This window comes from Sebastes fasciatus, chromosome 5, assembly GCF_043250625.1.
Source record: "Sebastes fasciatus isolate fSebFas1 chromosome 5, fSebFas1.pri, whole genome shotgun sequence".
Classification (NCBI taxonomy): domain Eukaryota; kingdom Metazoa; phylum Chordata; class Actinopteri; order Perciformes; family Sebastidae; genus Sebastes; species Sebastes fasciatus.
The window spans coordinates 4,214,607-4,241,903 of record NC_133799.1 but is presented as its reverse complement, the minus strand read 5'-3'; the positions used below and the strand labels follow the sequence as shown (position 1 = coordinate 4,241,903).

General features: G+C 40.3%; 2 protein-coding genes across 6 annotated transcripts; one reads left to right on the top strand and one right to left on the bottom strand.

The window, feature by feature from the left end:
- The first annotated feature begins 528 nt into the window (after nt 1-528).
- Nucleotides 529-19,819, top strand: LOC141767373 (GRAM domain-containing protein 2B). Of its 5 annotated transcripts, none has more exons than XM_074634592.1 (13): nt 529-737; nt 12,916-13,089; nt 13,870-13,933; nt 14,107-14,179; nt 14,274-14,377; nt 14,500-14,598; nt 14,747-14,818; nt 15,143-15,211; nt 15,370-15,466; nt 15,755-15,844; nt 16,220-16,325; nt 16,860-16,967; nt 17,529-19,819. In XM_074634592.1, the coding sequence occupies exons 1-13, from the start codon at nt 646-648 to the stop codon at nt 17,542-17,544; spliced, it is 1,164 nt and encodes a 387-aa protein (XP_074490693.1). In that variant the 5' UTR covers nt 529-645; the 3' UTR covers nt 17,545-19,819. The 5 variants fall into 5 exon arrangements, with proteins under 5 accessions (XP_074490693.1, XP_074490692.1, XP_074490691.1 ...); XM_074634591.1 differs by having other exon boundaries at nt 531-737; nt 12,913-13,089; XM_074634590.1 differs by lacking the exon at nt 529-737 and adding an exon at nt 7,656-7,927 and having other exon boundaries at nt 12,913-13,089.
- Nucleotides 19,820-21,583: 1,764 nt separating this feature from the next.
- On the bottom strand, nt 21,584-26,775 carry lim2.2 (lens intrinsic membrane protein 2.2). Its single transcript, XM_074634589.1, has 5 exons — nt 26,640-26,775; nt 24,531-24,753; nt 23,817-23,957; nt 23,423-23,557; nt 21,584-21,748 (listed from the first exon to the last, which is right to left on the bottom strand). The coding sequence occupies exons 2-5, from the start codon at nt 24,706-24,708 to the stop codon at nt 21,678-21,680; spliced, it is 525 nt and encodes a 174-aa protein (XP_074490690.1). The 5' UTR covers nt 24,709-24,753; nt 26,640-26,775; the 3' UTR covers nt 21,584-21,677.
- Between the last annotated feature and the right edge of the window lie 522 nt (nt 26,776-27,297).

Sequence of the window (27,297 nt, the reverse complement as noted above, 5' to 3'; positions counted from 1 at the left end):
TCCAAATGGAGGAAAATGAAACCCCTATTTTCCGTTTTCAAAAGGGACCCTGTGGACAATCATCTCAGTGCTTTAAGACTAATGAAAGGACAACATGCAAAGTGTCTCCTCAGAGCTTATGAAGACCCCCTAGAGCTACTATGGAAGAGTGCAGTCTTATTATTTATTTATGAATTTATTTTTTGTTCCTTGAATTATTTTCTACCCCCTCTTTTATTTGTTTTATTATATATTTTTTTTATAATTTAAGTTATCTTTCCTATCCAATTGTGCCTTGTATGTTAGAAGTATTGAGTTTAGATTACAATGCTTTAATGTTTGTGAATTAATTTTTATTCAATAAAAAAAAAAATGATAACGCAGGCCTTACATTGGTCACAAGAAAGGGACAAACCCGACTACCATATAAGGTAAAGGGGCGGTCGCTGAAAGCCAACTACCCCGTTCTGATTGGACAAGCGGTCTGACATGACCGTCACCGCGGACGCTGATTGGTCGGCTGACTTGGTCCGATTTGGCCTCATTATCTTAATCAGCCGTAGGATGGAGCAGTGAAGAAGAGGAGAAGAAAAGCAGAAGCCAAACAAGAAGCGAAACAAGAAGCGGTGGAGTCTGGTGTGGAGGGTCGTTTTCTGAGAAGGAAGAATGCTTGAAAACAAGAGAGATAGATTGAAAACCTTCCTCAGGAAGATCGACGAGAAGGCCATCGTGAGGATCAAGCACTTCATGAAAGAGAGGTGAGCAAGGAGTGCATGGTAGCGATGTGGACCGCGATGTGAACCGCTATGTGCCGGCTGAGCTGCAGCAACAACACGGTGGATTGGCTGCATTTCTCTCATGATGGACAGCCTGTCTTGGATTTGATACTTGTATCTCATGCTAATGTATCTATTTAACACCGGAACCAGGAGATATGTTTGTAGGAATTGGTTTTAATTGACTACAGTAAGAGGAGAATACGTCTCAATGTAGTAGATGCTAGCAGGTTAGCTAGCCATCCGCCTGCCTGACTGAAGATGTGCTGGCATTTAAATGATCTTTAAACTCACTGACACTCACATTAAACTGTACAAAAAACAGCAATGTTGGCTTCTGAGTTAACATACACTCTTTAGTTGTAGACTGTGGTTGTTACAGGCATCTTTGTAATATATCTATAAGGTTAAATCAGTCTACACTGTGTGTTAGCATAAGCTCAGTTGTTTGTTAGTCATTGATTGAGCAGTTGGTGACCTAAAGCACCTTTCATCACTGATACAGCATGCTTAAAGATAACCCTGAGGAAAATGCTTTTTAGTAGCAAAATATAAACTTGTTTAGCAGAATTATGGCCATTTAGATGGGAAGTATTTTCATGGGGTTTATTTTAATGTTGGGCTTTTCTGTGAAGTATATCTACATAATAGTGATAACAAACAATTAGGACAAGAGAATGTATAAAATAACAACAATAACAATACAGTTAATATATCAAATCATAAATGAATAAGATACAGTGCAGGAAGAGGCAACAAAAACCCACTGGGCTTATCTGAAGCCTCCACCTAGAGAGACTAGATTAATATAAAGAAATCATATGACTACATAATAGTGATAACAAACAATTAGGACAAGATATATATATATATATATATATATATATATATAATAATAATAACAACAATAATAATACAGTAAATATATTTAAAAAAAGACAAGTGTGTGTGTGAGTGTGTATGTGAGTGCGTGTTAAGTGGAAGTGTATGGTTAGTGTTTGTGAGGAGGATATTGATTTAAATATCTATAAAGACTTCTGGGAAATCATAACCTAACAACATTGTGTGTGGTAAAACACATAAAAACAGATACATGGACAACATGGGGAACAGCAATTACAAGACAGCAATTCAATTAAATGACCCTTTTTAAGCGACTTTTGAAACATTTTACAGATAAACAACGTTACATTGTTGGCTCAGCTAACATTAGTCATTGATGGAGCTATTGGTGACCTAAAGGACCTGCCATCACTGATAGAGCATGCTTAAAGATACACTTTGATAACCCTGAGAAAATGCTTTTTAGTAGCAGAATTATGGCCATTTAGCTGGGAAGTATTTTCATGGGTTTAGTTTAATATTAGGCTTTTCTGTGGAGTGGTTGTACAGACACAGTGTACGGGGGGTTTAATTTGTAATCATTTGTTTCTTTTCTCATTGGGCCATTTCCAAGAACACCAATGATTGACCCACATTAGCCCTGTAAAGTGGTGTTATGTCTGTGTTGTTTGTGTATAGTAGCTGGCTAATCTATTCCAGGCAGCGTAGGTAAAAACAGCATCGCACATGGTAAAGTGGTATAAAGGGAAGCTATAGTCCAGATCTGGTCTGTTGTCTTAATCTCGCCTGTGCTTCCTGCTGAGAAATCATGACTTCATTCACTGTGCCAATGTGGGTTTGGATTGGCATCACTTTTTTTAGTCCTTCAATCGTGGATGATCCAGCCCTGTTGAGATCCAGCCTAGCAGAGGGCACATTTATGCACAGCCACATTCACCTCAGCTAAACATGCACACATATATTTTGTTACCCCCCAGGGAAACACACACACACTTGTCACACACGGGACGAGCAAGTCTCTGCTTTCCCAGAAAAGACTATTTATAGCTCCCATGAGTCGACCACAGGTGGTACATGGTGTTATATAAACGCTCCCTGTATCTCACACTGTTTGTACTCCTCGTCCTCTGAGCTTTGCCTTTCACTTTCCTCCCCATAGATAGCCATTTGCTGGTGTACAAGAGCCCTGCCAATCAGACCCGGCCTGCTGCTTATCAGCATAGCTCTGATGTGTCTGTAGTACGGTATGTGGGGTGATTATCTGTTTCCACAACACACACCGTATATATGACAGTGTTGTGGCAGTGTAAGGCCTCAGTGAGCCAAGGCTCGGACTACCTAAATGCTGCATCTATCCATAGTCACTTCATCCGCTCTGTGTTTTAGCCCGTTTGGCATTTTCATAAGGAAGATTAAGGTATATCAGAACAGAGTAGTTAAATGAGCAAATGAGTACACCACGTGCCTTAACACCTATTTGCTTGCTCATTGTAAGTCTTTGCATACAGGTTTGCAGTGCACACCGTGGCAAAATATGAATAGGTTATTCCCCATTGAAACAAGGCTTTTGCTGCAAAGCTTGTTTAGATGGAGCAGCCTGGAATAGGCTGGGTGGGGCCGCTTTACAGGCGTTCTGTTGGCTCCAGGAAGATGCTCCCAGGACGGAGCTTCCTTGCCTCTGTGGGCAGAGAAGACCGTATAGGTTTAAATTATGAGATGTGCTGCAGGCGCTGAGGGAAAAGCCCAAGTTGGATGATAAAAACCACATCTGCAGGGCTGTTTATCGCTAAATGAAGGGTTGCATACTAACCAGCTGGTCACGGTTGAAGTTATGTGTTTTCCTCCGCCAGGCTGGTGCTAATGACCACTCCTCTGCCTGCCCTTGTCACCCAGCCAAGAGAAAGGCTATATTCTTCTCAGCCGTTTCACCTTTTGGTACTCGCAGTAGCCTGGCGAATTCCACCCATGTAGTTGCCCTTGGTCAGTTTAATTTCAGACACATGATGCTTTATGCAAGCTTATCCCTAAAGCTTGGTGTTCTGCTCAGCTTTGATCACCAGGATAGCATAAGACTGTGAAAGTCAGTTCTTTTGTTATATAGTATCTTGGTTTCAAGATAGGCCCAGACCTTTGGAAAGTGGGAACACTGCCTTGGCATCGCTGTGTCAAGGTAAGCTGCTTATTGAAGGTTGGAGTATAGGAAAAGTGGCCCAAAAATGCAATCCACTCCTCTCAGAAAAAGTTTGAGCCTTCAGGAGAGTCTGTCTACCACAGCAGTCCACTTTATTTCTGCCACCCAAACAATGCATTAGCCTTTTTTTCACTTGAGGAAGGGAATTGATTTTTTTGTACTTTCCTAGCAGAGTAAAAACTCAGTGTACACATAAGGGCATATATATATAAAGAAAGGGCAAAACCTCATTTACCCAGACCTCTGAAATCTGAATTACTCAATTCATTGAATTGAAATAAAGTGATTATGTATTGATGGACTTTATGGTCAGAAGAGTTACTAATCAGTGAAATCAGCTGCTGTAGACTTCGTTCATACACGTTGCTCTCCATGATACATGGATGAGCCCTCCTGATCTATGTCATTCAAGATATTTTGAATTTTCAAGATAGATGCTATTTCAGCTATACGCTGGCCTGTATCGTTTTCAGTGACTGTGGGAATCATTTAGACTCTTAATAGCTTTGGTACATTAAGTAGTTTTGGATATGATAGTTCACCCAGACAACCTGAGATCAACAAAATTCGACTGTAGATCAAATCCAAGCCCCCTTCATGGCTTTATTTTATGATTTTTAAAGTCAGGTGGGATTTTTCCAGCCACCGCCACACCACGCCATCCACCCCTGCTCACATGCCTGGTCGCTGAAAGTACTCTGAGTCGCCTTTGAAGAAAGACCCTCTCTGTCTCCATGCCCAGTTAGCACTGAGGAAGTTGAGGGAGATGCTGCATGCACAAGGCCGCATGACTTCCCACTCACACACACACTTCTGCAACACATTTACACAGACGCGCTCTGTTCCACTTGGCACACATGCACACACCGTTTTTCCTGCAGACGGAGCCCTGGCAGGGCGCCACAGACGGCATGTTATTTCGCCATGACCACTGGCTTGCTTCCCTTCCCTTCCGGACTGCTCTACTTAAGCTCTCACACATACGGACACATAATCCCATTCAGTCCAACCCAGAATAATATTTTGGGTTGTCTTTAATTTTCTTATTTTGGCAATTATTTGTTAGTTTTGTGGTTTTTAAAGTAGGTCAAATATAAAAAAAAAAAACTAGAAAACTAAACTAGATTATCACAGATTAAGCCTCTCAGAAGCTGTGTGCGTGGTTGCAAAAACTTGCATCGTAACTGTCCCATTTGGCGGCAATAAAGCACAGCTGCAACAATCTGTTGTTTTGCTTTGAAATAAACTGGTTTTGATTGGATGATGTGGAAGCAGCTGTTCCCATGACAGAAATTATCCACGGCTCTCCAGAAGATGGTGCTCTCACACTATCTGCAGAATCTCAGATGATCACAGATATTACATGGATGTAAAACATTTTGTCTGCCTTGCATGTGAACCTGGGGCTCATCATGTTGTTAGACCAGTGATGTTGCCTGTGGGAAAGCTTTTATTAAAGTATTCTACACTGAAGCAATTTTGCCTTAAGAGCTAGTTCACTGCAGTGCTTACGTATGGCTGACGTCTGCAGCAGGACTCCTGGGATCATATGTCTCATCTCGGGACAGCAAACAGAAGCATCATAACTCTACACCCAGAGGAGTTATTTAGCGGGCTGGAATATCCAGCTAGTTCCCAGTGAATTAAACACATAAGCCTATTGTAGATTTAATATGTGTGTGGTCATTTTTTAAATTAAATTAAATCATGAATATAAAGAGGCATTTCCTGCCCTGTTTTTATGTCATGAAAGAGCCAGTGTGAGCCTTGTACAATAAGGATTTATAGCACAGCAAATATATTTCATCAAACTGTTAGTAACACTTTTTGCATGTTAATACTCACATGGTGAAGTCAGTTGTCCAATTTGACAACAGGAAGAGTATTTTAAATAGGAGTGCCTTTTCAGGAACAAAGACGAACATGGCAATCGTGAGAAGTGCCCTCTCACCTCCTCAACAGTATTGTGCAAGTCTTATCTGTAGATAAAACGGAGAGTGACAAACACAAAGTAGAATTGGTCACGAGAATGTACACCGGCAATGCATGTTGAATTCATTGTGTAAGGTGAATGACTAAGTATCCCCTTTTGTCCACTTGACAGCGTTCTGATGCAGATACATTAGCTGTTCACATTGTATTCAGTAATGATCTAACAGGCCGGGCCAAAAAGGGACCTCTGGGACACCCCTTTCCTGCTTAAATGTCACCTCGATGAACTGATGTGTTATGAAATTTGACTTTTTAGGAGATATAGGTGTCAGCATTATGCAGCTTTTAAGTTGCTTGGTTAAGATGATTGTTGTGTAAGCTATATGTTGCGGACTGTTCGTACTATCTCTGGAGAGATTTAGGAAGTGACTTTATGCAATCAGGGGTAGTTAGAGCGTTAAAGGATATGACAGTGGCCAATGGCGTGCTACAGGGATGAGTCTTAAAACCCATATATGAGTTAGCATTTTAGCACTTCCAGTTCCCTCGTATCAAATTCAATGGGTTTTCTGAATGGTTATTAGTTGGATGCCTGAAATAAGGTCTGTAGTTAACACAAGCTCAAGAGATTTTAACATTTTGTTCTACGATATAAAATACACCAATAAATACCCCACTTGTGAATTTTGAAGCCTTTACGTGTCTTAAAAAAGGTGGTTGCTAACAAGTGGCTAAATGAGACTACTAAACGCCATCACGCCAACTCGTCTGCCCTTACAGCTTCATTGTGTGTACTCGCGTTCATGCGACCGCGGTGTAGTTCGTTTATAGCCTTTATAGCGTTAGCTTTGTACTTCTGCCGATTGCATTCACGCTTCAAAAATCATAAAGTGGTTTTCATTTGTGGAGATTGTTTTACGGAACAAAAACTGTAAGTATCATAAATGTTTGTTTGCCACAGAGCTTATTTTCTGCAGTAATCCAAAACCCAAAGGAAAAAATCCCATTGGCTTTATGTCAAAAGAAACCCAGGGCGATTCTAACTTCCTGGTTAGCCTACAAAAATACGTCTTCCTTGTAGCACTCTATTGGCCCGTTGAACCTTTTACATCAATGGATAGCCTGCAATCCAACAATGACTGTTTTAAATTGTTGGTATGAATGTGTAGCATGTTAATGAGCAAGCAGGAGGCTCAGTTTCAGAGGCCACATGGCTGTAGCAAGGAAAAAACCTGTGCCATTTTATGGCAAAATGTATTTATAACACAGCCGTCCCACAGTGTTCATCCCACAGCTCGACGCCAAGAGGTGTACAGTGATAACATGGCAGGTGGCGGTGAGACAGGAGAGGTAAGGAGTGATGTATGCTGGCTAAATATGGACTGAGTGCAGTCAGACTTAATCTGTCTGCTTGAGTTTCCTGGACGGTGATATCATAGGTGTAGAAATAGCCCATTGAACAGCTGAGGTTTGTGAATGAAGCAAGGAGTCGGTTACAGTACGTAGTGTACTGTATTAATTTATTGGCTTTTATTCATTATGTATTTTGAGCTTTTTCTCCCATTTTCCCACCAGTCATACACAAATCACCTTTTGTGTACTGGCCCCATTTACATCATCCACAAAGAGAATGAGCTAGCTATTGTCATGCACATTGCAGCGGCTGCTTTTAAAGCCATCTCCTTGTTGTTATTGAGAACAGGTCTATTGAACGTTGTTGTTAGGCCGTCTAAACTGAGAATAACCTGGTGATGTTTTTCTCACCCCCACATTTCCATCATTTACCCCCTACTGTTGTAGCTGTTTCCACAACAACACAGGCTGAGAACGGAAGACAAAGCATGGGAGGGCATTTCAGGCTTCAACCCCAACCCTTTTCTTTTGTTGTTACTCTTTTCACGCCCTCTTTCTTGTTTTCTTTCCTGTTGTGTGCTCCTGGCACGATATTCATGTTGAACTCTTTGGATGCTTTAAAGCGTTGCAGTAAAACAGACCTTTACACCCTTTTTGATGTGGCTGTCAGCGCTCAGGGTCTAAGTGCAAACTGCCGTATTCATTTGGCCGCCTCGACCAGTGGTGACTACAAGGTTGTAGAGATCGTGGGAAACGTGGAGGGAGAACTCGGTTTGATCATGGAGAAAGGGAAAGGCTTGTTGAACCGACAGGGTGCTGTGGCGGATTTTCTCTGCTCTGAGGATCAGGGAAGGTAAGGCGAGCAAGCGTATCCAGTTTCTGATGTCAGCTAGTACTTTTCAAACCGTCCCACATAAGGAAATGGCTGACTTGAGCAACATTGAGTAAATGTGTAGTCTTATTGTTTGTTTTCTCCCTATTTTAAAACAAAGGCTGCCTACATGTTTTTTTACACCGACCTGTGGGAATATAAAACTTGTTTTGTTGGGCTTCTATCATGTGGTCATCAGTCTCATATCTGTGCTTCAAATGCAAAAAAAATTCTCAATAGATCCTCTGTAAATCCAGGAAAATGTGCTAGCATAGAAGTGGTCACAGATCTGAGCCAATGACCATCAAGACTCTCCATTAAGTGATTTGTCTGGTCTCCTAAGATAACACCACAACAAATGCAGATAAAGAAACGGATCAAAGTGTAACATGTTTTGTCAGTAATCTCTATTTTGCAGAACATGTCGTGATGTGAGACAAATTGTACGGCGGAGCGAGTCCAGATAAATCTGCCCCTATGACCTTGTGTATGTCCATTTTTAATCCACTGCTGCTGAGAATTTGATGTGCCTATGCCTGCTTAGAAATGTGAAGCGTGGCGGTACAACCGGGCCCAACATTGATTATGTCGGGTGGTATGACATAGTGCTCCAACCAAGGCCTATGGAAAGGAGGCTGGGTCACGGGCCGACACGGGTCTTGGGGTACGGGGTATAACACATGCGCAGTGTAACTGAAGCTGCGATCGTGCGTTGCAAATTGGCTCAATTTCGGCGAGGACAGACCAGATTTTACTGCGCATTTCTTAACCCTCAAAGATATGACGCGTTGATGATGCGTGACTCAGCCTCCTCTCCATAGGCCTTGGCTCCAACAAGGAAGTATGTCAGAGGTCAAGGCCTCTGTCTGGCCATCACACACCCATTTCAGGTAGGCCGCCTCCTGCTATGTAAATATGACATGGTCATTAAGTAAGAACTTTTATGTAATACATAGTTCATTCTGTATAAAGGTTTGTATTCTCCATGTTGTATCCTTTTGGCGATTACACTGGTTAACGTCCCACAAGCTTGATGCTTTTGTTCCTTGAAAACCTTAGGATGACTCAGTTTCCTCCATTGAGACAGGCTTGGCATGACATGCACTTTCCTTTTGTTTCAAGGTTACATATGAGATAATTAGATTATCGCATCTTGATTTTTTTCTGCCTTACGTCAACATTTCTAAACAGCACAACCTGCCAGTATAAAGACTATGCCACGTTTCCTGGAACCTCTGCAATAAACATCACACACGGTAGAATTGAGTGGCTGACGGCCAGACTGTCTGTGTGTATTGACCTAAGCTGCATGTTAATGAGGGTACAGATAGTCGTAGTCTGTCGTCAGAGTAATACAGGGACTCTACTGTGACGATATTGCCAAGAAATTCAATTTACTAAACTTCCAGCATCTGTGGAAAGATTGCAACCATTAACCTGAGGTTGAGTGCTTTTTAAATGTAAAGCACATCCTACTGAAAGCACTGAGGAGTGCTGGTGGCTGCCTGAGTGTTACGGGAAGCGGCTTCAACGTGACCTTGTTACGGTTAGTGCCGAGCAAAGAGAGGAAGTTGTTGAGAAATTCAAACAGTCAATAGTCTTTAAAGACTGCCTATATTGCCCTGCCACTTTAACCCCCTGCCTAGTGGAAGTAGGTCAGGTGAGCACATGTGAACACAGACAAACACCTGTGAACAGTTCTCACAGTGTGTTGCCTTTGTCAGAACACCATCCATAGTAGCTTCCTTGCTGCTTAAGTATTTACATTGTAGAACATAGAACATCTATATAAGCGTTGGTTACCTCCCTAGAGAAAATTACAAGCTACAGTTGCGATTAACCTATCAAATGGTTAATAGCAAACCGGTTGAAGCTTTCATGACACTTAGGAATGTAAATAGAGTCCCCCTACACATGCAGGAGAACATCTCCTGAATAGGGCTGTACGATTTTGAAAAAGTCAGGGCTGTCAATCAGTTAAAATATTTAAGCGCATGATTGTCCATAGTTATTCGCAAATGAATCACACATTTTTTTATCTGTTCGAAATGTACCTTTTAAAAATAGATTTGTCATGTATTTAATACACTTATCAACATGGGAGTGGGTAAATATGCTGCTTTATGCAAATGTATGTATATATTTGTTATTGGAAATCAATTAACAACAGAAAAAACAATGACAGATATCGTCCAGAAACCCTCACAGGTACTGCATTTAGCATAACAAATATGCTCCAATCATAACATGGCAAACTGCAGCCCAACAGGCAACAACAGCTGTCAGTGTGTCAGTGTGCTGACTTGACTATGACTTGCCCCAAACTGCATGTGATTATCCTAAAGTGGGCATGTCTGTAAAGGGGAGACTCGTGGGTAACCATAGAACCCATTTCCAGGTCAAGGGACCCCTTGAAAATGTCCATGAGTGGCCAAAAGTGGCCAAAAGTCTGCGTAAGTTTGGAGTGTTATTTAGCCTTTCACAACAAGCTAGTATGACACGGTTGATACCAATGGATTCATTAGGTTTTCTAGTTTCATAAGATGCCAGTATCTTCACTCTAGCTTTAAAACCCGCTACAACCTCCGAAAGATCGATTTGCGTTAATGTGTTAAAGAAATTAGTGGCGTTAAAATGGATTTGCGTTAACGCGTTATCGGGATAACTTTGACAGCCCTGGAAAAAATATCTAGTTGGGATTATTTTGACTGATTTGGTAATTGCGATATGATTTTGCTATATTAGAGGGAATGTTGCTATTCTCCTTTTCATTTAGTGTGATTTTTTTATTTATTTTTTCTTCTTCTTTTGCAGGGATCTGTACCAATACCAAAGAAAGATGTTTTTCTTAAGCCTGTAGAATATGATGTGTAAACCAGCACATCTCTGTAGCACGATAATACCTAATTGAAAATGGTATTTTGAAACACGTTTTGCCTTTAACAAATATTGCGATTTTTATCGAATACTGCGATTTGAGACTGCGATTAGTCAGTCAAAACTGATAACAGCGTAGGTATCCACCTGAAGCTGCATTTCATGTTTTCCCTTTTTCTCTCTTACCTTTACACCAATTACTCCGGTGGCGTGGTAGAGAAATAGTTTTTTAATTGTTGTGTACAGTACTTAGCGGTGCAACACCCGATGTACTCTAAGTACCTCTTTTTAAATGTCTGACCTATTTTAAAGTTTTGAACACCCTGCGTTCATTTAAGGGAGACGTGAGTTTGAGTTGTTCTGCTTGGTATGATTCTTTGCCTGAGGGGAGACAGATCATTAACCACTCCTAGATCGGGCCAGATGGGCCAGTCTGAGCACCTCACAAGTATTTTAACCTTCTCACAGAGCTGTTTTTTTAAAAAGTCTCATCCTGCTTTGCCCTCCCAGAACAAATCCCAACAAGACAGGATTTTGATGTTGGATAGTGTTTGTCAGTGGAATATTTTATGGGACGGGCTTTATTTTCTTAAACATGTTAGTGCCTGTATTGCATACGGTTGGCTCTGTTGGTGTGTGTGTGTGTGTGTGTGGGAGAGAGGGAGGTTATCTGGCTCTGGGGGGAGTGGCTGAGTTTGACGTCACCCACTACGGAGTGTCACACCATTCTGAACACAAAGCGGCTTCCTCTTACCAGCACATTCATACTGCAATACAGCAACAGTTGTTTTCTGGCAGGATGTGGTGAAGGACCTTGACTTAAATAGGACAACAACTCATCTCGGACCATACATTGAAAACATAAAGAGAACTATTAAAAATAGTTTTGGGGCATTTTTATAATCTTAGTTTCTTTTATTTTGGACCTTCTCAGCTTTGATGGCGTGATGCCAGTGAGTATAGCTTAGAGATAACCCAGCATTTTGAGTTTTTCTTCTATAAGTAAAAGGCAATGCCTACTGTCAGTAGGTATATGACTTTTCGTTCATCAAAGCGATTACAAATTACCAGGTAAGATGGTCTTTGTTGTTTGTCTTTAGTTTTAAGTTGAAGGTGTTTTTTTTTTACTGAGATGGAAGCTTCACTGTCAGTTTGTCTTGCGTAATCTCACATTTGTCCTGTATCGTCATCGTTAATTTAAATTACAGGTTTATATTTGTGTCATTATTTTATATATATATATATAGTTCCTGGTCAAGGACAGGCTATGGCCTTTGAAGAGCACTCTGGCTGTTGTAAATCCTGCAACCTTCCTTTTACAGGACACTTTGTTTTTTTACAGTTTTTTGAAATGGCATATTTGCGGAGGCTTGTCAGTTTTAGAGCATGAGTCTACGTTGATCAGCTCATAAAGCAGCCAGGAGGTGTTATTGTACGGCCCCAACCAGAGCGCTGATGCAACATTTATATCAATAAAACCTTTCTGTAATCTTTTCCAACACATCATAAAGATAAACCCATTGTCTGCCAAATCCAGTCAGTCCATGCATCACATAGACATTAAGCTAATTTCAGTAGAAATTGTGATTCAGTGATTCAGTTATTAAGACCGCTAAACAATGATTGATAAGTAACCAAATCTCAAACCCAAGTGAAGGTAAAGCCTGATATGTTGTTAAAGTGCAGTGTTAAACGATGCTGTTCTGTGGTGCTAGATGACGGGCATCTTTGCAGACATTTAGGTTGAGGTTTCAGGTGGTGGCTGGTGTTGATTTCCCACACTGACTTCCTTTGGTTTTATTTGAATAGGTTCTCATCATTTAGGTCTTCTATTCTTCATCTGAGGTTGAGGTTCTGTGGTAGAGTCATGTACTACTTCTTGGAATTTATGTTTCTACAGAAGGGAACTTTTATCAGTGGGTGTTGGCACACCTTCTAATAGTTGCATAGTGGTGACATTGCAAATAATCATGCTGTGTTTTGTAATGGCCTTTTTTTTTTTTTTTATTCCACATGCCCATTGTATGTGCACATAATCAATATTTTGCATCTTGCTAAATCTGTCTTTTTTTTCTCCTCCCATTTTCCAGCAGCTACCCAGTAGAGAGCAGTGGTGGCGGGCTGCCAGCCAAAGTGAAGAAAAGCAGAAGCAGCTCAAGCAATGGCAGCGTCAAGAAGGTGGAGACCAGGAAAGCCTTGAGCCTGGAGGCGGCCCAGCTGGAGATCCAGAAACAGCACAAAACCATCACCAGACAAGTATCCGTCAGGTAGGATCGATGGGGAGAAGGGGGGGGAATTATTAGAAGATGTTTGCAGGCAGCACCTGGGGAATAAAATTCTGTCTAGAATGATCTAAAAATCATCGAATCAAAGCCTTAAAGGTGTTAAATACTGTTGAATATAATCATTTACAAGCACACACAGAGGTGCTGAACATTTTGCAGATTAATGATGAACCACTTGTGAGGCCAAGAGATGGTCTTCCACACTTATTTCCATTTTTTAAGTTGATTTAAAATCTAAAGATTGACTCTTAAAGCAGAAAGCTCAGTCTTGAAAGGCAGAAAATCACACATTGGATGTAGCGGAAACTTGCAGCTATTCTGAACACACATCACAAGACCAGATCTAACTCTGACGTTCAGCCGTGACACACTCATGACTGCACATCCGTTGTACGGACCGTCTTCTCACATGATTCAGATGTTTGAGGTAGATCTGTGATATTTGTTAGTGTGAAGAGCAATATTCATCCCTACTGCAGTGTGATCACCCGGCCACTTCCAACAGATATCATCAACGCTAACCAACGTTCAGACAGGAGATAGGTCTATTAAAACAACTGGAATTTCAAAGTGAAGACTCCCGTACCTTACTTTTTTAGTTTTGGGCTCCCACTGCAAGAAACCTGCCACCAAAGACAGGAAAAAAAAACAAATTACAAAACAAATACGGAAATGGAATATGTATCTTCTCACGTAAACTTAAACCTGCTGAAACCACAGACTTGTTTTTAAAACTGACAGTTGTGATCTTTGTCTCTGCAGGTCGCAGACATTCGACGTTGACAGCAGAGGCTTTGAGAGGACGGAGGGCACCGGCACACAAAGTGTAAGTCCACAACTTCATTTAAACATCTGAAGAAATGGATTATTATAATCTATTTTGATAATTATTATAATTAGAATGGGTGTGGCCTCAAACTAGACCGATGCATTTGTTGAAAGCTGCTCTGCTGAGGTGTCCTGATTTTTGCTTTAATTATTTCTCTCTCTCTCTTTTAGAGTTTCACAAAGCACAACAAGACATTCCACAAGTTGTTTCCAGACATTCCTAAGAGTGAAGACTTGATACACGGTGGGTAAACAGCAACAAAGGAAAGAGCGAATGACTGACTAAATGAATAAACCACATGAAGCTAATTGTGTTTGTGCACCTCTCTCTCTCCCAGCATACATCTGTGCCCTGCAGAAGGAAGTGCCCTATCATGGTCGACTGTACATCACTGACACCAATGCCTGTTTCTACTCCTCAGTTCTGCTCAAGGACACTAAGGTAGGCTCTCCCTTTACCTAATGTTTTTTTTTGTTTGTTTTTCATGTAATATCTCAATTTGAATCTATTTCTTGTTGTGATTGGTATCTCACCACAACATGTTTCTGTTTGTGCTCTTGCAGGTAGTTATTCCAGTTTACTGCATCCACATAGTGAAGAAGCAGAACACAGCTTTACTGGTACCCAACGCCTTGTCGATTCGCACCACAGAAGGAGACAAGGTCAGTTTCTCACCTTCAACTGTAACATTGAACTCTGCTTTAGATGTAATCTAATCAATGACTGTGTATATTTTATGGTTAACGGTTTGCAGGCACGGCAGATGGCTAATATTCTCTTCTTTTTTTTTTATCCCCTCTCATTGTTTAGTACCTGTTTGTGTCGCTGCGGAACAGAGAATCATGTTATCAGCTGCTGCGTTCAGTATCTCCTCAGATAGAGGTGAGTTGCTCAGGTCAAATGTTGAGTTTTTAGACATTCAGAAGTTCTGTCATGGTAAATGTGATCGGTACATTGCATCATCAAAAATGTAGTTCTGGAAATGTATTTAGTTTTAAAATGGAAAGAGGGCAGCAACCCTGCTGTTGTAACCTTGTTGCATATCTCTAAACGTTTTCTATTTTGACTAAATGCACTTAGTCAGAGCATGCAGACTATATCAAATCCATTCGTCAAAACTTAACGTCATGATAAGACTATCAAAATGAAAGTTACTTTTCAAAAATATTTTTTTTTAATATTGAAACCTTTCTCTCTCTGCTACAGGATGGCAGCACAAATAGTAGCCCCGTCTTCTCCTCGACTGAGAACAGCTTCGATAAGAGCAAACTCGTGGTAAGAGATCATATTCCTGTTCTTATTGTCATGCGTTTCAATGGTAACATTTTCTTGGCAGCACATAATGTCCCCATTGGCACCAAATTGTGGATATGGGTGAATTATAAGATGGACCGGTTTGTGATGGTGTTCCTTGCTCTCTCTCATCTCAACAGAACTCCAGCCAGTCAAGTCTGGACGACAGCTTCGACCAATTCGATGGCTCCGAGTCACAATCTTTACAGGACCAGCCTCTGCACAGACCGCACAGAGGTGAGAGTCCTTTACATTAGGTTTACAACCGTTACCTGTACCTACAATCATCTTGTATGATAGAGACATATTTCGAAGTAACCCATGTTGCATTGAAGTATCTGCAAGAATCTTTTTTTGGAAGTTGACAATAATGCTAATCCGCATCTGACATCGTAGATGGACTAAAAACTGTTGACAGTTTGATTTGGTGCCGTTATCTCTCGTTCTCATGTCTGTTCAAGGCAGTCGACATGCAAAGTCCAAGGTCTAATAGCAGGCTAACATTGATTTCTTTTTCCCCATCAGAGGCAGTGCCTAACGGGAATGGCCCGACTTTTAGGAGCCTACACATGCAGCAGAGTGATGGCTCGTCCTCAGAGGAGCTCTCAGTATCAGGTAAGACATGCATATGGATTGCAGTTTAACATTAGTTACCAGCTAAGTCCTGGAAAACTGACTGTGGTTGGCTAGTTCATTTATCAAAGTAACAGGTAGACAACTGACCATCGTTTTAGGCACTGCAATAAAATGTAGCTTGTGTTTGATCCCCAGATAGACAGACAGCTTCTAGCAAATATAAGTTTAGAAAGTGTTAGTTGGAAGACTTTGCATAGTTACAGAGACGCCCGTCATTTCCTTGTTTGTCAGAATTGTTTTTCATGATATTGAGATCATGTTTTGGTTTCCTCGTAGCTTCACTGTGTATCTCCCTCTCAGCAATCATCCACGAAATATGAGAACATGATATTCATGCTATGTTCACATTTCTAGGTGCAGGTGGATCGTGGGTTTGGAGCGTGACAGAAAAGGCCAAGTCCCTGCTGGTTCAGAGAGAGGCCAGCACCCTCAACACTCTACTCTTTGTTTACTTGATTTTGTGAGTAGCACTTCCTCTCTATAGTATGTTCTGTCTTCTGCCTTCTCTCTCTCCCTTCTTCCTTTTAATTCAATGCCTTATGTGCTAATCTAAATCTGCTCCTCACTCTCGAAGTCACATTTTTAAAGGAAAGGCTGCGTAACAGAAAGTAATAGAACATAATCGAAAATTCAAGCTCGCCAACTTTTTAATGTGCTTTTGCAAACCAGTTTTTGAGCGCTAACATGCAACCCATTAATTAAGACAGACTCGTTTCTCTGCCTGCTTCCAGTTAAGTAGGTCTCCACTTTGAGGTAAACTGAAATGTTTATTGGCACACAGTGTAGTTAATTAATAGGCAAGTGTGTGACATGCAGTCCCTTTTAATACTCGCTGAAAGCGCTATAAATACATGAGTGTTTAATCAAGTGTTATTATAGCTATTGTTAGTTCTCTATGTGTCTGCTATAGGCTGATATCATTGACGTTGATCACAGTGAATACACAGGCAGGAAAAAGACCATAAACATGACTCATCTTTATTGTTTGTTACAGGGTTGTGCTGCTGCTGCTGTCTTCCGGCTACATTGGGTTACGTATCGTGGCCCTGGAGGAACAGCTGACATCCCTAGGGGCGCTGCCTGAGTTCACTTTACAGAGCGGGTAAGAATAAAAACACAACTTTTTATAGGGTGGTTGCCAGAGAGATAGAAAAGTTTGAGTGAGCACTCTATATCTACCCAGTACAGCAGTTCTGCCTCACTACTACACTGTGCCATTAAAGACAAATCAGCCTTATTTGTGCCCAGAGATCCTCCATAATTATGCATCACTCCCACTTGGTGGTCAGTGTTGTGTACTTACTAATACACAAAGGAAAAAGCAGAAGACTTCACTTCTTTATCCAATAATTCTCAAACTAATCCTTCGTTTCACGAGGCTCTAAAAACGATAAACTTATCCTGTTCACCTCGAGAAGGTGTTGAGACTTAGGAATCAGGAATGTTGCAAACAAGCATACGTGGCTGATGCAATGTTGTTGTCAGGTATGAACTGCGTTACGTAATTGCCTTTTATTCTCGGTCAAGGAAGCGGATTAAATTAATTCCTGTAATAGGTGGCGCCTTTTTTCCAAGTCACTAAATAATTCAGTATGGTTAGGTGTGTATTTAATTATTTTTTTTATATGCTGCTCTCAACCGGTTCCTTCTTGTCTTTTCATAGGTACCAAGACACATAACACTCAGCGACTGAAGGAGAGATTGGTTGACTCGTGATCGGAGGATTATTTCGACCCTCTTCCAGCAGCGGGAGAAATTTAATGTACTCAAGACTGTGCTCCCAACAATGGCCTGTGCTGTTGGCTAGAGGGGGGAAAAAATGGCCACCATGTGCAATTTCAGAGACACCTTGTTAACTTGAAGGGCTATACTTCCTCCTAGTGCAGTAAACAAAAAAGGACATGCCACGACTTTGTCACGCGGAGCCGTGCCAAAACGCATACACGCACGCTGCCTGGTTGCAGCGTGTCTGTCGTCGAAACCAAAGCCAAACGGCTCTAACTTAGCAAAATGTGCCGCGTTAGCCAAGTTGACGGGGCGCTTTTCCTGACAGAAACTGTTCCATCTATGTTATCCATCATCCTTCATGCAGACTCCTCTACCTGAGCATGCAGTCTGAACAGGGCTATACCAATCAGCATTAGCCTGCTGTAGTGCTTATTCTTATTATTGCACCTCAACACCAGAGACGTAGTGCTATGCAGAACCAAAGATGCAGAGTGCACGTCTTTTGCATGAGTGCACGGAGCAGATTTTTAATAATTTTCTATCTCTTATCTACCCTTCCATCTATCGGCGGAATATACCAGTCCGTCTCTGTCGGGTACTTCTCTCCGAATGGTTCCTATCTTCCTAATCAGCTGTGGGTTTGACGTGATGATAGCTGAAACCTCAACATCAGATCAGCCCACAGAGGCTCGATCCTCTCCTGATGGTCTTATCCTTTTCTCTCTTTCTCCAATCAGCAATGATTGCAGTATTGCTTTCCTCGTCTTTGGCATGATTTAAACCAGTTTTAATGATCAATGCTCAGAGGGTATTTTTTTTCCTGCAGTCTCAACTGTGGATGAATGCATCATCAATGCACAATTATTTAATACAGTAGGACACGAGGAGGTTGTCTCAGAGGCATCGGTATGTTTTTGTGTAAGGCTTTTTCTACGACTTCGGTCTTCAAGAGTAGATTTCAAATCTGTCTGTTGATGTACTGTCTACCAGTCTGACCACATTGCGTTAAAAATACAAACCTCTCTCTCTTTGACAGGCCTCTTGAAGACCAAGCGGCATTTCTAGAATTTTCAGGTTATTTAAAAGTAGCACCAATAATGTTTTTTCTAATGTTCATGCATGTGTCTGCAATATCGACACTCGACTGATACTGTGTATGCGTTCTCGCATCTTGTCGCCCGAAGAGGAGAATTTAGCAGCCACGCTTTGCTGTAAAGGTCCAAGTTTTCAACAGCAAAAAAAACCAAGTGGTCCCAAGAAAGAAATTTCAATATGCAACAAATTATTATTATGCATGGCAAAGTGTAATTTATCTTTGTGTGCCGTTTTTTTAAAATGGAGCTTTGATGTTTGTGGGGGAAGAAATTGTGTTGAGGGAAAAAAAAAGAAAAAAAGATGAGTGAAAGGAACAGCTCAATCGAGCGAGCGCACTTTAAAAAATGTGTTGTGCCTGTCACAATCCGAGACAATGGTGTTTTTGGATTGAGAAAAAAAATGGCAAAGCTGGCGTTCTGTGGTATCTGACGGTGCTAAGACCTTTTTTAAATTGTCTTCACTCAGGGGTGGTGGGCACTACCTGCCACGTGGTTTTAGGTCGTCATGTTTTCCTTTTTGTCATTTCAAAGTCTAGTGCTCGTGATGGGGTTCACATTTTGTACGTCTTGGCTTTGGTGATTTCTCGAATGTCCCTTTGAGAAAGAACACTACTATTCATTGAGATTCTCTTGACTTTGCGAAATTGATATAACTGTATTCAGCTTCTCATAATGCTTGCTTTTTCTTTTCCCATCCCCCTCTTATGACCCTTTTCAACTAACCTAGCAATGCATATCCACGCCACATCTCAATGATTTAACATAACCGTGTTGTGGAAGCTGTTCTTGACGAGGTGTAGCCAGTGGGTTTTACTTTTAGCTACATCCTGTTTGAAGGGTTTTGTCAACATGCCATATACAGTACTGTCAGTTCCTATACTCTCCCAGCAGGGGGCAGCACACACATCCACTGTCCTTGAACGGACTCAATGCAAGAATCTCAATGATGAGGGCAGTATTTGTGTGGTTTTTTGCACTATTCAAAGTGTTGTAAATAATTTTGTATCAATTGTTAATGTCCTTAATTCTACTATGGTCCTATATATATTTATTTGCATTCTGTGTAATTCAAAGTAGTCTCTGTGAGACGGCTTTGCTATTGTTCTAAATAAATCAAATGTTGCGAAGTAAATCATCTTCAGTGTATTTACTATTACTCACTGTTCATACACAAGATTTGATTAAATATATTTGATCAAGTAAAGTTCTTAGGAGCGGCTCAGATAAATTGGAAATGAGTGAAAGCATTCAAAAAATATGTATTTCACACCAGTATTTAAGGTAATACTATACATATAGAGAAAGCAACACAATCTTTTTATTCAATAAAGTAAGCTCTAGAAATTTGGACACAGAAAAAAATATACAACTGCTGCAAAGTGTTTCCAGTCCAATTTTGGAGCATTTAAACTCAGCTGTGAATCTGAATCTAATACTGTGAATACTTTCATACTAATTTATATTCCCTTGCTTTTGATATATCATCATTATTATGTCTGTGAAGTCTGTCATCCAGGATATAGGATATTTTAGAAGTGCAAAGTCAAATGCAACTGTAGGTTTCTTAAACACATTTGTTCTCTTATACAAAAAGATTCTTCAGTTCTGAACTGAAGAAATCTACATCGTCGTGCAATCTGCAGCAAGTCCAGTTGCCTGTGACGTAGCACCTCTATGTATTGTATTATTACCAATTTATTTAGCTTCTTTTTTATTCTAAAGTGATGCTTAAATTCTATCAATGACCCAGATTCCCCAGAGGGACCAAACAACTTCATCTCCTGTTAAATTTGCTGCTCCTGAGCTGTTGATTATGCTTAAGATTGGGCGTTTGTTCCAAAAAGACAAGTGATAACCAATTATTAAAAACCAGTCCGCCGGACTTTTAATTATTAGGTGAGTAAATGGAACCAGATAAGTCGGGTGTGAACTCACTTTATGACACAGGTCTTATCTTTCAGGAGTGGTGTTCTGTGCCTCCTGTGTGTGGCATAAGACCACCATCTAGTGGAGAATCTGTTACACACTGACATCTCAGTAGAAAACTACAATGGGCATTTTGTAGGGGGTGAGACAGAGGGTGCTGTAATTTATCAATACAATGTTACTTTTTTTTGTAAAAATAATTAGTGAACTGCTCTTTATTAACTTTTTGTTTTTATTTTATTGTTGAACAAAACATTTTTTAAATGTTTTCTGAATCTGCTCTTTTGATTTACAGGATATGATTTTTACAGGGCAAACATTTCCAGAAGAATTAAATGTTCAGACAAAGGCTGTGATATGTGTAAATAACACAATTATTATTTAACTAGTGGCCTAATAATGGTCCAAAATTATACGAAATTGCATATAGATATAGATTTAAATAAAAAACCTTCAGATTTTCTCGTGGGAGGACCCCCAAATCCAATGTCTCCTATAGTATCTTTTATTTACTGTAGAAATTCAGAATTTAACAGGCCCACATTTTGCTGATATACGGCAAAATAGAATATGAATATGGAGTACTGGCACTTCTTTTTTTTTTCCACTTCTAGCATTGACCTAGAGACAATAATTTTTTTTTCAAATTTATGTTTTCTAGGATGGGGTGGTCCTGGGTGATATGATCCTACTATAGCAAAGGCATGACCCGCCCTACTCTGCCTCTGATTGGCTTACCCTGATATTCTTACCCTAACCCTAACCAATCCCACTCCCTCATGCCTAAACCTAATCAATTCAATTAACGTAGGCAGCTAGTGCTAGCCAATCAGAGGCAGAGTAGGGCGGCTCATGCCTTTGCAGATCTGCCAATTTCTCCTGAAACAAAGGTAAGATGTTTTCTAAATGTTCTAAATGTCAACATGAAAAAAATGTTGTCACTGAATCAGAGCTGCAGTGAAACCACACAGGAGTTTATGATTTCTATTTATTCCATTCTAGGTAGTCAAAAGCAGAAGTGACATCCATTGCAGTCCTGGAGCTGATCAGCATGTTGATGTTGTTCAGCCGTCCGGTTCGTTTGAGGGAGCAGGTTCTGCAGTGGTCCGCTGGTAAGCACACAGCTGAAACGCTCCTGAAACACACCAAACAAAGTTTATTTTTATCTCCAAATATAGGCTAACTGATTAAGTTTCATTCTTAAATGACATTTCCATTGTTGTGTCCAATATTTAGTTCCTGTGGAGGTTGTGGATCATTGTTGTATCATTGTTACTGAAGACTGAAACTTTCAAATCCTATACACAGTGGAGTTGAACTCTTGAATTAGACTATAAAACAAGAGAAGAAGAACCAAAACACATTTACAATTTTAGCTTTTTTAGGAGCCCACCGGTTCAAGGCAGCGTTTTAATTAATTCTGCCTCTGTGCTGCTATGTAGGCCTAACCATCTAATTTTTTTAATATGTTTTATTTCAAATTGCCAGTATAGAAAGTAACAGAAAGAAACATTAGGATCACTCACATACAAATGAAGCATAATGAAAACAGAAACAAAAAGCAGTGCTAAACAAAAGACAACAGAAATTAATAAAATAAAATAAACACACGAGAGTATGACAATAACTTCACTTTGATGATATTGCATACATTCATTGTTGAATGGGGAAGAAATCATTGACACATTGTTCTATTTCCTTCATAAATACAAATCATTTTTTGTAACTTTACATTTGTGAATGTGGAATTTGGTAAGAATTAAAATTCGATTAATCAGGAAAAATGCATTGCTGTTTTTGTCGATGTAATTATAGCAACTAAATATAATATGTATATAGTAAAATGCTAAATCTGAGAAAATGCTCTCAAGTATAAAACTGTTAACATCTTTCCACAGCTCATATGTAAATTTACAGGACCAAAATAAGTGAGAGCAAGTTTCAGGATGTAATTCACAGAACAATTTACATCTATGTCACTCTTAAACTTTTATAAGAAATGTTTCACTGGATAGAATCTATGGATCAATTTAAATAACACCTCCTCCACCTTCTTTGTTAGAAGGAACAAGCCTAACCATCTAATCTAAAGTTGTTTTGACACTGCACAACATCACAAGTGCTGTGTTCCAGTTAACTCCGTGGTTGGAAATTTCCAACTTGACCTCCAAGCGACTGACCTTCAAGCATTCCAGGTGCACAACGACAAAGGTAAATAAAAACCATGGCTGACCGTGACAACCGATGTTTCTTTGACAAGAATACAAACAATTAAACTCTTCAGCAGTGCAGCTTCCACATTTTTTTTGTAGCCATTTTTAACATTTTCCCGGATAACTTTTGTGCAGAGATCAATTTACATGCAGAACAGGTTTTACTATATGATACTAGGCTATGTATTATTTAAATACAGGCAAATGTACTTTTTTACTTTTTCCATTGTTGTTATCATGAAGTCTGGGTAGATGGATTTGCAGTAGGAACTCCGACTTTGAGTGGCGTCCCACTTTACTTTTTCTAGTAGGGGGTCGGACATTTTCGAGTTTTGAGTTGTTTTGATTGAGCATTCGATCCTATGCACAATGTAGTATCCGGCACAGTGTGTGTTTACTCTCTTCTTCAGAGTACGGAGATCCAAAGGTGCAAACAACAAGTTTTGTTACTTACCAAAGAAATGTCCAATTTTGCAATGCCCGTTTGGATACTCGTATCCAGGATACTGACAATGATTGCATGCCCTGCAGTTCACTCACAATAAACTTTTGTTTTTCAAAATAAATAAGCAAAAAAACAATAATACAGTAAATACCTGCTGCAAAAGCCAAAATGATGGCCACCCAGCCGATGGTGTAGGACCAGGAAAAGCGCCAGTCCAGGAAGCGTTTGCCAAAGAAAGTGACAGTCACTCCGGTGTAAATTGCCAAAGCCAGCAGAGCAAGGAAACCTGAGAATGGAGGGTATAAGAGGACATTTTTAAAAAGTAAAACATGAAAATAAGCAATCGAGACACAGGAAAGAAACTCCCATCTATATAACATGTCTACTTTTAAAGTGCACCAAGACAAAACCCCTGTTGTAAGCCCACAAAAAACTTCCCTGACAAGTCTGATGCCAGGAAAATCGGCAGTCTTATAATAACTCTGCCTTAAAGAAGTACAATCAGGTTTGTGATCAGATGAGCTTGCTAATTGTGTGTGTTTTACCTGACAGGACCAAGGCGATGCCGCCTGTACGGACCCTCTTGTTCTTGGTGCCGTTAGTGAAGGCAGTCAGGCCGAGCACCACGCCAGCGAAGCAGCTCAACACCGCCAGCAACATAAAGGCCCGCGTGGCATCCCAGAAGGCTGGACACAAAAAGGTCAGGACCACATATGCATCAATATACACTTAGACTTGAAATATTTTAGTTTGCATGCCGGCATTTCTATGTTTTGTTGACTATTTGAAAAGTTCTCTCTATGTTTATTATGGTGAATTCTCACCTGAGTCTTCTTTCAATCTGCTGCTCTTTAGTTAGTTGTTCTTTCCACAAATAAAAAATAGGTTTTGATGTCTTTAGACAACCTAATTCTTGTCACTGGTAACTCTATCTAGATACTTTTTAAACAGTTGTTTGGCTTGCATAGATTACCAACAAATTGTAGGTTGTTTTCTGGATAGATCAGACAAAGCTGCATGATATTGGTATATAATGGCTATGCTGTCAGTGTGATATCATTTGATTTCACATTTACTGTGTAACTGATCAACAGGACACTGGATTATATCGGATTGTATAGACGAATGTGTTGTTATGATGATTATATTTCATTAACATTCTGCAGGAGTCATTTGCTCAGAAACACCCAATTGGTCCAAATATATATATATGTTTTTTAACTTTTGTCTTGTCCAAATGCCACTTCTGAAGTACTCACCTACAGTTATGGTGTGGGCATGACATTTGTGGTTAATGCAGAACCTCCAAAGCCCCTGATTGGCTGAGCTACCCGAGTATCGATACTGCATCCAGAAGTCTGTCGCCGTAGAAACAATGAGGAGCACAAGGGCAGCGACACCGCAGAGCGTGCCCCCTCCCGCTAAAGTATACAGCATCGTGGAGAAGCCAGGCGAAGCACCGTCCTCCTAAACATTCAGCAACTGTTCAGGGAAGAGAGGACAGGGGAGAAAAGGGTGCATCATGTAGACCTCATAGTCATTTTACTTATTGATTTGTGTTTTTGCGTCGACCACCGTAGTTCTCCTACACGCTTGGCAGGCGGGAGAAGTTTCGGTTGGTTGCAATCTGCAACCTCACTGCTAGATGCCGCCATATCCGACACACTGGCCCTTTTTAAGGCAGCAAAATTGCGATTGCCGTGCTCGGGCAAATTAAATCTGTGCAAATTTTTTGCGCCAAGTTCAACTTGTCTAATAGTAAACCTTCTCAACAGTGCTGACCTCTGAGTAAATTAATAACCGGAGAGTTTAAAATGCAGGAAGCTATCGTCCTACACCACTTCTCTTTAACTCCTTAAGTGCTCCACTAAAGAGGAATGGTTTACAGACGGTTATGACACAGTTTTAACATTTAATAGCTGGACTGGATATGTGTTGAACATATCCGTAATTCAATTATTCCTAGTCAAAATGATCGTTTCAGATATCCACAATGTCATTCTTCCTACTTGTATTGTAGCACTCGGGCCGCTGCGGTAAGGACTCAACCTTTGAAAATCACGCATGAATTGTGGATATGTGTTCTGGATATCCAAAAAGAAGAAAATATGCCAAATTAGCTCACTTCAGTTATGACTCGTAACAATTGGATTGTAGAAATCTGAAATGTGAGGTTTTCCTAGTAATAGTTATATTGCAGATATCAAAAATGCAATTGTGAATATCTGAAATTGAAAGTCCAATACACATGAAAGGCAATCCCAGGAAAAATGGCATTTTGAATATCTGAAATGTTCTTTTTGAATGATAGGAAGTATTAAATTACAGATATCTGCAATATATATCCAGTCTAGCTATTAAATGTCAAAACGCCACTTGTACTTTCAGAGTTGTAGATATCTTGAAATACAATTTCTGCTAGTAAGAATGTTATTGTGAATATCTTTAATTACCATCCTGACTAGTGAGAATACAATTTTGACTAAATGCTTTTATGAATATCTAATTGTACATAGGATTGTGGTTCGATTAAATGTTAATAGTAGTCCATGATGGCTCCACTGACCTGCTGCAAACCTGCTGCAAACCTGCCTACCGCCTCTCTTTTACTATCTGAGCCACATCTAAGTGTTCACTGCAGTTTCAGAGCAGACACAATAGATTGATCACACTCCAAAACTAAATGTCTAAGAAGAAACAAATACTTATCCTTTTTAAAACAATAGCAAAAGTCATTTTTTTTCTAGTTTTGGAATTACCATATGAACCTTATTAAGCATCATAAAATATAAAAGCCAGGGATTTGACATGAACACAATTAGACAAGAGAGTGAGTCATACTTCAGTGACACTGTCGAATCGGTCACCGCCAGCAAAGCACTTGACCCCAAACCGCTGTATAACAATTAGCTTGCCTATCGGGCAGTTCAGAGCCATTGTTCACCGTTAATTCCCCTGTACGCACCACAAACTAATCTTCAATACTGAGCAACTGAACCGTCAGCAGTGTCGCTGTCTGTCACACAGCCAGCAAACTAATCATTTCATACACTGAAATTCCAAAATCACATCCAAATTAGACCTATACATCTGAATCCCAAATGTGTCTGACAACATTATTCAATTTTGTCAAGCGACATGAACAAAACACCAGGGTCCCCAGGCCCAGTATGTTAAACTGTAAAGATCTTTTTCCTCCAAACAGAGGTCTCCAAACTTCATCTCTTTGGTCTTTGTAGTCCCGCTTGTTCTCCAAAAGCAGGATCTTAGTTGTCTCTCTGTCTTTTAGACCCTCTCAAAAAGTAGTAGCTTCCTGTAAGTACAGTAAATACAGGTTCTGTGTAAAATCCAAGTGTTTTTTCTGATACCTCTGGGTTGGCGGGTGTCTGTCCAGGGTTGCTGGCTGTGACTGTGTGCGTATCCTTTTTAAGCCCTGTACCCCTAGCTCTCATTGTCCACCTCACAAAAGAGGGAATGATCCAGCGCAGCATGTGAGTGATAAATCCCCGGCTTGCGCTCTTCTCTGCAGTTACCTCTCACCCCTCTGTCTCTAACCTCTTGCACTTTGTCTATCTCTTTGTTTTAACTGCACGACTTCTTCTCATTTCTCCCTCAATTTTCTTTCGTTCTCCATGTTCTGTGCAAAGTAGCTGATCATACCTGGCACCTACTATAAATGCATCATGTGATTTCTTTCTGCCAAAATACCAAATGTCCCACCCCCCACACAGTTTAGCCATGCCAGTGATGGGAGTTTTTGCAGGGCAGGCTTTAGCAATCCTTTTTATGCATATGCAACATAGGCAACTATACCTAGATCAAATCTGTTTGTGCACCCTGCATATGTCAGGGAAATAAAAAACACATTTTCATTTTAATTTGGCAAAACAACACACAAAATAGCAAGAGGTGTGGTGACACTTTGTATCTTTATTCCATTAGTTAACTTACAGCTCCAAAGTGTAACTTAAAATACCCTATTTAATCAAAAGCAAGGATAACATGTGGTATTTAGAGAGCCACTAT

What these genes read in the sequence shown, in the direction of transcription:
- LOC141767373 (XM_074634590.1), top strand. Translation starts at nt 7,671, where the DNA reads ATGTTGAACTCTTTGGATGCTTTAAAGCGTTGCAGTAAAACAGACCTT. An exon ending in ACCAGACAAGTATCCGTCAG is followed by an intron (nt 13,090 to 13,869) that starts GTAGGATCGATG and finishes TTGTCTCTGCAG; the next exon opens with GTCGCAGACATTCGACGTTG. An exon ending in CTCTTTGTTTACTTGATTTT is followed by an intron (nt 16,326 to 16,859) that starts GTGAGTAGCACT and finishes TGTTTGTTACAG; the next exon opens with GGTTGTGCTGCTGCTGCTGT.
- lim2.2 (XM_074634589.1), bottom strand. Translation starts at nt 24,708, where the DNA reads ATGCTGTATACTTTAGCGGGAGGGGGCACGCTCTGCGGTGTCGCTGCC. An exon ending in TGCCCACACCATAACTGTAG is followed by an intron (nt 23,958 to 24,530) that starts GTGAGTACTTCA and finishes TTTTGTGTCCAG; the next exon opens with CCTTCTGGGATGCCACGCGG. An exon ending in CATTTTGGCTTTTGCAGCAG is followed by an intron (nt 21,749 to 23,422) that starts GTATTTACTGTA and finishes GGTGTGTTTCAG; the next exon opens with GAGCGTTTCAGCTGTGTGCT.